The sequence below is a fragment of the Diplotaxodon limnothrissa genome, linkage group LG7, assembly GCF_057381915.1.
Source record: "Diplotaxodon limnothrissa isolate DT_005_m linkage group LG7, D_limnothrissa_male_GT1.1, whole genome shotgun sequence".
NCBI classification, from domain to species: domain Eukaryota; kingdom Metazoa; phylum Chordata; class Actinopteri; order Cichliformes; family Cichlidae; genus Diplotaxodon; species Diplotaxodon limnothrissa.
The window spans coordinates 61,304,692-61,316,771 of record NC_140602.1 but is presented as its reverse complement, the minus strand read 5'-3'; the positions used below and the strand labels follow the sequence as shown (position 1 = coordinate 61,316,771).

The 12,080-nt window shown below is 39.0% G+C and overlaps 1 protein-coding gene across 1 annotated transcript in view; it reads left to right on the top strand.

The window, feature by feature from the left end:
* Positions 1–12,080, top strand: part of necab2 (N-terminal EF-hand calcium binding protein 2) — a 154,804-nt gene that overhangs the window by 106,828 nt on the left and 35,896 nt on the right. The window contains exon 9 of the mRNA XM_085358600.1: positions 7,227–7,283. Coding sequence (XP_085214726.1) covers positions 7,227–7,283 — 57 coding nt within the window. The remainder of the gene's footprint in view (positions 1–7,226; positions 7,284–12,080) is intronic.

Below are 12,080 nucleotides of genomic sequence, written 5' to 3'. Positions count from 1 at the left end.
AGGCCGGAAACAACATCCGGTCACTCGCGGTCAAAATCCACGCAGAGCTGGTGTTTCGCAGGGATCAGGTTAACACATCTGGGTCTAAAAATATAAAGAAAAACAAAAAGAGTTTTAAAACACGCAAACTAGCAAAATATCAAAGGAGCATAACATAACAATAACAAGATGATATGAGATACCCGATGAGGCCATGATAGGTGATGTAGACATGTAATGTATAAACTTTTACGGGAGTTAAAAGTGGAGCTTATATATATTTTAAAGTGTATTGTACGTGGGATAGGCTCCAGCGCACCGCGCGAGCCTGAGAAAAGGATAAGTGGAGGCGAATGGATGGATGGATGGTGTATTGTACCTGTTACAAACCATTGTGATATTTATTTATTTTTTTAAATGAAAGGATTGACAGAATGGTAAAAAGGAAAATGCAAAAATGTAGTTAGAGAGGAAGATTAACACTTACCGAATGATATGCGGATAAGGAAAGAGACGCAAGTTGCTGTTGAAATCGGCCGCTCCCTATGCGAACTCGCAAGCAGTCTGAGCGGTTCCAGTTGTTGATATGGCTGAAGGCAGGGGTCTTGTGGGAGCTCGGGGGTAGTCTTAACCTGAGCGGGAGATCATAAAAATCGGACCTGGAGCGGATTGGCTAACCGGGGTGCGAAGGGAGCGGTGCAATAGTTATGTGATTGGCAGCGGGGCGAAGTAAGGGGGGGAGTTGGTCTCCGGCGCAAATTTCGAACGAGGTAAGCAGCGCATTCGGGAGCAGAGCGGGGAGCGAACAAGCAGGAAAAAATTGTGCTCTGCAAGAAGTTGTGGATCGGAGATTAAGAGCGAGGTAGAACTTAGAGTGTGCGTTGAATTTTAGAGGTTGCTAGTGTAACCCAACCAGTGCAGGGGCCTCCCTACACCCCGGACTCTGCGTTGTGTTAAATTGTGTTGGATTGGGGTGCACCGCAGAGAGACCAGTCGGACACAGGTGTTCAATTTGTGGCTCGGACCGCGCCGTTTATTCGGAAGCAGGGGCAAACACCACTCCAACTCTGCTGCTGGCCCTTCGCAAATCACAGCAAACACTGACCCAAGATGGCGCCCGCGCGAACAAGAAATCTAAAGTACGGTGTCCTGCAGAGGACGAATGGCCAAAATTGCTAACATTTACACCATATATGCAGCTCAACAGCGACACCTTGTGACTTATTCCAGTCACTACCTTACACTAGTAAGAGGGAAGTTTTTGAAGAAAAAAGACTAAGGATTTTCCCTGTTATCGAATATAAGGTTTTGGGAATAGAGGGGTAGCTAACAAGTTATTCTAGGGATTTGGAGAAATCGCGGAGAATTTTTTTTTTAAAGGAGTTTTGGCTTTGTTTGGCTGAGCATGAAGGGAGCCGCGGGGCGCTGAATTTGAGAAAAAAGACTAAGGATTTTTTCAGGATTTTCCCTGTTATCGAATATAAGGTTTTGGGAATAGAGGGGTAGCTAACAAGTTATTGTAGGGTTTTGGAGAAATCGCGGAGGGTTTTTTAAGGAGTTTTCCCTGCTTATGTTTCTAAGGAGGGTTAGGGTTAGGGGATCGCGAGTTTTTTCTGAGTATGAGTTTTATTCTAAATCTACAAATGCATATAAATCGAAATAAAGTTTTCCCCCAAGGCATGCAGCATGTGTTTGTGGCCATACTGAACGTTACAAAAGCACAAGTTTAACTAAACAATTTTAATATGGTTTAATACATTTTTAAACACATGAGCACGGAGCCCGAGAGAGCACGGTCCGGAGACACAGACACACAGCCTCGGGCGCGCGCGCGCGCACACACACACACACTGACCCGCCACCAGATGGCGTTTTTTGAGCATAAAAAAATAAAAATAAAAATTTAATTGCTTAAAGAAATAAAAGAATGCTATTTTTTGATATATAAGAAACTTTCTAAATAATCAATTATATTTTTATGAATATCATATTTTTATGAATATCATATTTTTAGGAATATCATATTTTTATGAATATCATATTTTTATGAATATCATATTTTTATTACTTAATTACTTCCTACTTCCGGAGCTCATGAATAATTTAATTACTTCCGGAGCTTCCGGAGCTCATGAATAATTAATGACCTGTCAGTTTGACGAGAGGGGTATAATATCACTCTCTCATGGAATTTTATAAGATTCAGGCGGTTTAATGGTATGTTGCATTATTTTTATGCATTATATTCATAATGGTCAGTTTTACTATCAAATATAAAACACTTTAGTGTCACCATGCAAAAGAAATAAAACATAAATTAAATAAAACCACACACGAAAAATAATAAATAATCGACTGAAGGCTCTGTGAACAAAACTTAAACACTGGGACAAGGCCTCAGAGTCTCTACTTAACAGGTGGACATAATGCCACATTAATGCTAGAAGATAACAGCCAAAGACTTCCAGACAGCAGATGTGGCACCGCTGTCTTTGTTCAGTGTTTTTGGTACATCTTTGCTCTTCTCTCTCTTTTCTTTATCCTTTCTTCACTGGTGTTGGATGTCGCATGATTAGGATGCCAAATGAGATCTGAAATGATCACAAATTGGGGTAACTAGAAGTAACTAGAAGTTTCCAAGCAATACTAGTACTGCGTAAATTTCATTTACTTAGAAATCTAAAATAATTTGCGTATCTGTTTTCAATTCAGTGTGATGCCTTTTATTTTGGAGGTTTTGCTGAAATCAATTTTCCACCTTGATAAAATTTTGATTTCAGAATAGAAAAGAAGACAAATTACTCGTATAATTACACTTGGACCAACAACAGGGAACAGCAGAAATCCGCTGCACGTGAAAAAGAAAATAGGTCACCAAACTTTTCTGTTGGAAAATGAGCTTTCAGAATAATGAGAGCTATAGAAAAGCACATGAATAGGCATTTTCTGCTGGATTAAATTTACAGAGGGCTGTACAGAATACTGCAGAAATCATACTGGATCAAAACAAAAGCTTTGTGGAGGTGTCTTAAATGTGTCTTTGCCTCTCTGTTTTGTTGAGTATTACCTGCACAAGTTTTAGTATTAAGACTGTGCAGGTGTCTGGAAGGAGAAGATATTATCACACTGCGTCGGAGTGAATCATGAATTGTTTACTCAATGAATAATAAGCCAGCTACACACTGAGTGATGCTGTACATGGTGAGATGAAAATAGTGTCTTACTTTGGCCCCTTTGCCTGGATATCACAGGAAATCCTGTTACCTACAAACCCTCCTTAAAGTGGCAAAATCATGGAGCCTCTGTTGCTCAGTCTTAGTTTCACATTCTCCTACTGTCATCCTTTTTCCTTACTTACAAAATATCATCATTTATTAGTCTCCGTGCACCACAGACCAGGAAATTTTGCTTCCCTTGAAAACATCCCTCTTAGGATAATGAGCTTTCATTGTAGAGGCTCATATGCAATCTCTCCTTTTATCAGCAAAAGTATGTGATGTTGTGTTTGATAACTTGATTATAGCCACATAAATGGCAATGCTTATGCTCACTTTTTAACTATTTTTTAAAATTACTGTCAAGTTGAATGTGAAAAAATAGTAAACTATTACAGTTCTGTCTTATAATCTGCAACATCTTCAAAATTTTTAACATCTTCAAAATTTTCCACATTTAGGACACATCGCATTCAGTTTGCATGTTGAGATGCAGACATATACACTATGTGGATAAAAGTACTGGACCAATTACGGCTTACACCTGCAGGAGCTGCACAAACAAGGACACCAATGCCATGAAGCTCCTATGCACTCTGTGATCCCACTCTGGAATTTTACTTGAGTTGTTGGCGTTCCGAAATGCATTAGTACAACTTGCAGTTGACCGTGGAATATATGGGAAGGATGAAATTTCTTCATCCTAATACAATACCACACTCAAATTCAGCGACCTTTTTACGACAACTCAATTTTTCATAAATGTTTGTAAAGTCAAACTGCATAGCTAGGTGCTTGATTTATTTACACCTGTAACAACAGGACTGAAATCACCTGAATTGAAAGACTAAAAGGTGTGGTTGTCCACATATATACCATATATATGTGAACATATATATACCACAGATAACCAAATTTTCTTTGACTGTGTGCAATATGGGCAAAGAAAAGAATGGAAATCATACCCTGACTTAACACAAACGTGACTCTAGATGTCAGTTGACATTGCTCATTAACTGCAAGACATGTAAAAGGTAACCAGTGCTGCAAACATTTTGCTAATTAAGACAGTGAATCTGTTTACAATATTTCCACTAAAACAACTTTGTTTCAATTACAAGTTATAGTTTTTAAGTATTTAATTATAGTTTTTAAGTATTTATCTTTTGTGATGTTGCACTGACCAGAGACATCTTTCAATTTCATTGTACCTGTGACAATGACAATAAAGAATATTCATTCATTCAATCAAATATATACTCTGAATCTTGATTTCCCCTGCGTACTAAAACATAAAGGTAATTATATCTTATCTTAAGTATATTTTGGGGAAATGCATTTAGCTTAAAATTTGTACTTTTGTGTTTTTCCTATCCAACTTGAAGATCAGTAGTTTTGTAGCAACAAAGGATCACATGCATGAGTGAAGGCTTATCGGTGTTCATCTGGGACAAGATTTAGAATAGAATAGAATGGAATTTAACTTTATTATCATTACACATGTCACAAGTACAAGGCAACAAAATGCATTTTGCATCCATCCAGAAAGTGCTTTAGCAAAAATATAGATATATTACAAAATATGAATCTATTATTGAACTATCTCAGATGCATTACTGCAAGACTTCGCCAATAAGAAAGTATGTCAGAATTTACCCTCTCCTGTTTCCCTGATAGAAGCAACGGCATGCAAATGACCAATAGAAGCCCAAGCAGACAACTGAGCTGATGGAATCAGTTGGAGAAACTTTTCTTCACTCCTCAAAGATGACTTCTTCAGTCTCAGCTAACTGCAGGTTTCATATCTTTCGCCATCTTACAATGCTGTGGTTGCTGCCATTCCCCAACTCTCTATGAATGATTCTCATGGCCACTGATCAATGGTCATAACAGTTTGCATACTAATGATCACGAAACAGAGCTGGTCAGTTGGTCAGTGGTGCTAATTTTGCTCTCTATGCAAATTTTAAGGAAACCTCCAGTCACCTAAACCTGATGGATGAGTGACGAAACTTCCTGGGATTTCCCTACCTGGCTGATTGAGCATCTTTCCTATCTTTCTTAAGAACATAAAAAAGTTAATATTATTTAAACCTTTTTTAGATCATGTTTTGGCAGTTTTTTACTGGAAACATCTTCCAAGTGATGCAGGGTGTAAAAGAAAGCAGCTGATTTGATTTGTAAATGCCTAAACTAATCTTATCTGACAAAATGTAGTGCAGTTCAAACAGAACATTAGTGAGGATAAACAGAGGGCTGAATATTCGACCTTAATTTGCTAAGCAGGCAGACTCACAACTCAAGTGAATGCTAACATGTTAGCTATATCGTTTTTGTGAGGCAGTAACACATTAGCATTGTGAGAAGAGCTTGTTAGTGAGCTTGCATTGCTGAAAACAAATGTTAATGCAGGTTTAATGGAATGCATGCCATTAGTACTGCTGCTTTGTAAAGCACTTTTAAGAAAACAGCAATGGGTAAACAAAGCTGTTTCACAAAAATGTCTTTCAGTGTAGCATGTGCAGTAAGGAAAATAGCAGGCAGTGAGTCTTTTATGTACTGAACAGCCAACAACACACGGCACCTTTCATTTCAGTCCAGCTGTGACCATACTGTGTCACATTAGGTTTAAATCATTCATCCTAGGATTTGGTATGTGTGAGTGTCTGCGTGTCACCTGCCCACTGTGCCGGACGCCGTGATCCTGCTGAGTTTGGTAAAAGTCTCAGTTGCCCTCGGAGCTCCACAGACACTATTCAAACAGTGCTAGTCATCAGTCACCTTGGTGACAGACACCTGCAGCGCTTACTGTGATTTATTAGAGCGGGTTTATATAACGCTTGCTCACAGGCAGTGAAAGTGGAGGGGAAAACTGAAAATCAATGTTGTGCCATCGTTGTACACAGTCACTATACTATTGTGCCACCTGGCTTTGCTCCTGTCTTGCCTGAAGGATATATTTGAACTTAATTTAATCGTGCCTTTCACTTAATTGACCTTTTGCTAAACCCGTCCCCTGAAGCATGGCTGTCTCGTAAGAGCAATGCCCATTATCTAAAGTATGGTCTGATTGTTTTTTGGCCTTTGTAAAATGCACAGGATGAGAAAAAGTTTACTGGCTCATTGCTACGAGGTTATGTATTTTCTGATTCACAGTCGTGATTGGGTAGAAATTTAAACGAAAAACTATTTTTTGCCCGAGTTGTACAGATATTTTGGCTTGCTGGTGTGAACTGAGGCTCTCCCAAGTATCTCTCATCCATAGAGCTCAAGGATGTTCATTTTGGCTTTATAGTCGCTCCAGTTGGGGATGTCGTTCAGGTGGAAATTTTAAAAGATAGCTGAGGGCCTAGGGGATTATTACCAGTTCTTGCTAGCGCTACACTGTAAAACACATTCTGCTCTTTGTTTGCATTTCTTCTTCTTGAATATTCAACTGCTCAGGGGGTGTTGACTTTTTGACTGGTAACCCTTTTTTGTCCTATTTCAGGCTCAGTAGTCTCTGGCACAGGAAGCCACAGGACGTCCCTAAAAGTGTTTGGTCAGAAACTAAACTCTGCTTTCAGGCTTTTTTTAGAGACTGTCTAGTGTCAGAGAGCTAGAAGTGAGAGATCGTCTTTTGTTTCCTTATGTGTAAAATGTAAAAAAAAGAAAAAGAACCGTGCAAGACTTTGTAACTAAGGAACTAGAAGGTTAGTAACTTTTTAAAAGAAGAAACAACAACTCCCCTAAATGCTTTCACGTCTATCTTCTTCCCCGTGATGTTCAACAGGATTGGGGATTTCTGTCTTCCATGTTTACATCTTTCATGTCTGCTTCTCTCAGTGATTCTCTCCAATTCCTCCTCGTTCCCTATCTTAATCTGTAAAATACATGTCCTCCTTCTGTGCCTGTCTCTGCAGCATGTCCAGAAAATCCTCATTGTGAGCTGCTAATGTGTGCTTCAAGTTGTAGTAGTAGTAGTAGTAGTTGCTGTCGTTGGTCTTGTAGATTGACATGTTGCTGCTGCTGTTGTTGTGCTTCTCCTTGCAGACGGTCTGGTTTGACCTGCACCAGAGGCTAACAGACACAGATGGCACCACCAGTGCAGTGAGTAGACTAAACACTTTAACGTTGTCCTCTACACTGCAGCACACAGCCTTGGGCCGAGCATCGCTTTCTGCTGCAATACCGTCCTTACACCGCACTACTCTGTTCCTGATGACATACCTATATGATGCAATTACTAGTGGACAGCGCTTATGCATGGCCAGAGCTCTCTAAAAATAGCCCTGCTCTGTATGTCTCTCTCATGGGTGTGAACTTGTGAATTATTTCCCAGAAAATGTGTGTGTTTTGTTGTCTGGAACCGAATAATTTATGGGCACCGAGTATTCTCCAGAAGAACAAATAGAGTCATACATTATCTTATAACATCTAACACCCACAGAGACAATAGCAGGCATATCAGGAGTGCAAGACACATGCAGCATATTCAGTAGGATTTTGTTTGTGATAACAATCAGTGACTCATAGAAAAAACGATCTTCTTTACAAGCCGTATTCGGATTCAGTCATAAATCACAACATCTTCCGTTACAGAAACCCAAATATTTGACACCATTGTCACACACTACTCCAGCTAAGATTGCATATCGCAAACAACACATGTATGCCTGCAGTGAAGTAGAGATAACAGGGTGAGAAGTATGAATGCCTGAAAAGCCAAAAACAATCTTTCTTATAGCAATGTGGATTTATTGTAGTCACAGTTACTTTTCCCTTTCCTATTTTCCCTCGTATAAACCAAAGACATAAGAACGTCCTTCACTAAGGTGTGCTCGTATATGTCTGTTGTTTAGATGGTGTCGTTTGCTACATTGATTCTTGCTTATAAAACAGGCTGAGGGGTTTAACTGGCTTTGGTATAAAGTTACAGTACATTTACACTAGAACAAGCAGCAAATGACCCCTGGAAAAATCTATTCCATGTGGTGTATTTATATATCAAAAATCAATTTATGCCAGTTAGAGCCATTAAGTTCTGTACAGATGCACCACTAAAAGCATGAACAGAGACATGAATATGTATACTTATTTGTGTCATTGTGTAAAGCTGTAAATATGCAGTTTAAAAGTATAAATTACAATCACCGGGCATGTGTCGACAACGCTTCAGTCCCTGGGTTGACCTTAGATTTAAAGAGTAAACAGTAAAAATGACTGCTGAGCATGTCTCTGAAATTCTTATACATTAATACTTAATATGTAAATGGTAAATGGCCTGTATTTGTATAGCGCTTTACTAGTCCCTAAGGACCCCAAAGCGCTTTACACATCCAGTCATCCACCCATTCACACACACATTCATACACTGGTGATGGCAAGCTACCTTGTAGCCACAGCCACGCTGGGGCGCACTGACAGAGGCGCCCCATGTAATGTATGCATTAATTTATTGCATGTACCTGTGAGCTGTAAAAATTTTGACAAAATTGATCAACAGTTCAGAGTGTTATACAGTTGATGATGCAATGGAAAGGCCCTTTGATGTAAAAGTTGAACTCAATAAAAACAAATATCAAAAGTATGACTTACCTTAAAAACCTGCACTCAACCATCCAAAGCAATGGGCAGTACACTAGAGAGGTGAAGAAGAGAGTGCAGGCAGGACAGTTTGTGACAGAAGGAAAGCAGCAAGAGCGAAAGGGAAGATTTACAAGACGGTAGTGAGACCTGGAGGTGACAGAGCTGAAGAGCTTTGTAGACAGTGATCCAGGGTGGACAGTTTTAGAAATGAGGTATAGCAGCAGGACAGGTCAGGGTAAGTTGCTTGAGATAAAGAAGAAAGGCTGAGATGGTTTGGAGATATCAAGATAAGGTATAGAAAAATATAAAATGGATGGTGAAGTTGAATCTGTCAGGAGAAAAGAGGAAGACAACAGATTGGATTCATAGATGTCATTAAGGAGGACATACAGAAGAGGTAGATAATTCAGGAAGCAGCTGAAAGAAGATGGTGAAAATATGAATTAATAAAACAAGGCTGTGACCTGTGCTTAGGGGGCAAAAATATATGAGCGTGCCAACATGTTGACAGGAATTTCGCAGGTACAAGATTTACTATGTTATCAGTCCCGGTTTAGCATGGCATCGTGGCCTTTATGACTTTGTTACAAGGTGCGGACAATTAAAAGACCGAAACAAAGACTCTTGTGCTGCCACTTTTATGTTGTCGAGAGACAACTGGGATTTAGTTGAGTTGTCTTAATCAAGGTAGTGACTCAACTAACCAGCACCACCTACCTTTTGCATCTTTCTATATTTGTCTGCCTCTTCCTTTAGTCCTTTATTCCATTTTTCATTTTAGCATCATGTTGGGGTTGAAGATGGTTTGGTGAACCGTCACTATCTGGGCCCTTTTACCTGCATTTAGTAGTCTGCTTCATCTGTGATTAAAGCCACACAACCTGAATTGGTTACATATCTGTGTAGGTTCTCAGGACATTCAAAGAAGTCCAGTTGCTTTCCTTTCCAGGTTTTAGGAGCCTGGAAAAGAAAGCAACTGGACTTCTTTGAATGTCTTGAAGAGGCACCTCTAGGATCCAGGGCAGTCCAGTAAATCTTATCTTTTTCCACCTATTCTTTAATAAATACATCTGTATGTAAGTAAAGTAAGTGTGTCAGTGCATATGTTTCGTGCATTTGTGTTTACATATACCCCAAGTTCAGGAAGTTTAACACAGGGCCTTCCTGTGTTTAAGGGTGACCTTTGTAATAATCACAAATGCGCTCTTGCCCTCAGCAGTCGAGCCACTTATGGCTCTCAATTTGCTGCTAGGTAGCCACGAGGGCCCTGACTAACTTGTCCCGTTGTCATGGCCACTGACACAAAAAAAGGTTATTATATAAGAGACTATCCACATGCGAGGGAGAAGTTTTAGAGCCCTGATTTGAAATTTAAATGCAGCTCCAGGAAACACTTTTAAAACGCTTAACAATGTGCAATTATAAAGAGAAGTAACAGGCAAAGGTAAGAAACAGGAAAATTAAACTTGAAAAATAATAGAAACATTTTATGAAGGCATACTTACTTTGCAGTCTTTAAAAAATAGATTCCAGTATAACATTGCGAGGCAATTAAACATAAAAATAGCTACTGGTAATCACCTTGTATAACAAGATCCATTTGGCTGTTTGGTGGCCTGCTTTACAAAGCAAAGTAAACAGTGTCCAGCTGGGACATTTTTGCCTATGAGATAATGGTGTTTGTGCTAACACACAGGCTAGGAAACCACTCTAGTGCAGTCCTCATGGTAATGCAGCGCATGCTTCATCTCACCATGTCAGAGCTTCCAAACATGTGCGAGTATTTGTGTGGAGTTTGTGTACACCCACAGTCAGTTCTTTTAAATGTGAAAACTCACATTCAGTTCACAAACATTTAGACACATTAAACCATTTTTTGAAAATGAAATGAAACAGTTCTTCAGTTCAAAGTGTGCATAGTTTAACTGACGGTTAAACATCATCATGGCCAAATGAGGACGCTGCATTTACATCAACCTACAAAAACATACATGCTTTAACTAAACCTGGAGTTTGTTTACTAAAGAAGATATCCTGAGTTTCATTTTTAACTTGTGACCTTGTGGCGTGTACTGTGCTTTATTGAAACTTTCATCCACAACTACTTTTCTCTTGCACTTCACAAAAGCACTGACCTCATTACAAAACACAGTAACAGTGATGCCTTCTTCTCAGCTATCAGGATGAACTCTCTGACATAGATATAAATGACCTAATTTCCTCCGAGTGATAATTTAGAATGTAAATTTAAAATCACAGCACTGCCACTGTTTTTTTTACTTATTTGTTAAGTCATGGTAAATTTGTCACATGCTATTGTGGTTGTGCAGTCAACTTTGATGCAGTGTAGAGCAGCAGCTTGGAAATAGTTTGAATGCTACTATCAGGATAACAATAGTGTTGTGTTGGGCTGTCTGACTGCATTGAAAGATGGAGTTGAGCCCAAAGAACGGTAAAGATTAATGCACAGCATACAATCCAAGTACGATGCAATTACTTCTTAGATGTGCTGATTAAAATGACAGTAATGAAGCTGACTTTAGCTACACGTTTAGCCTATTACAAAATGCAATGGCAATTTTATTTTAATAGTGCATTTGAACTGCAAAGTCAATGTGCTTAACACAGAAGATAAAAACATAAAAACCTGTGTAGGTTTATGATGTATTAAGACAGTAAAAACAGCAAAAATATAATAAAGCAAAATAAAACAAAACAAAAGCAAACACAAATGCACATTTTGACTGTAGGCCTGAGTAGGGATGGGTATTGATAAGATTTTCACGATTCCGATTCCATTTTTGATTCTGTTTAACGATTCGATTCTTTATCGATTCTCTTATCAATTCTTTTTAAAAAAGGAGAACACTAAGGTTGAATAGCTTAGAACTTTCTTTTATATCTTCTCTTTGAACAAGATAGAAATTTAGGAGTAACATGGCCTTACAAACCCAACAGTGAGATCTTAAGAGATCCAGCCTACGGCTCTTCAATGGGTGTCACAGGGTCCCCAGGAAAAAAAATTGTAAATGTAAAATAATAAAATAAATATTCTTCTGTAGCAATAACAAAGTATAACATAAATTATTCAGTAGCAATTACACAAGAATATCCAGTAATGTCCCTGCCTACAATTAAACACATTCACTTACCGAAAATCGGGGGCATCTGCTGCGGCAGCCTTTTACCACAAACTTAAGTCACTGCTCGGTGACATTCGTCTATCCTGGCCTGAAAGGAGACGCTAACGGTAGACTGCAGCGAGAACTGCCAACATCTGAGCCAGACTCTGTCTGTCTCTCTCATCATGGTCACCTA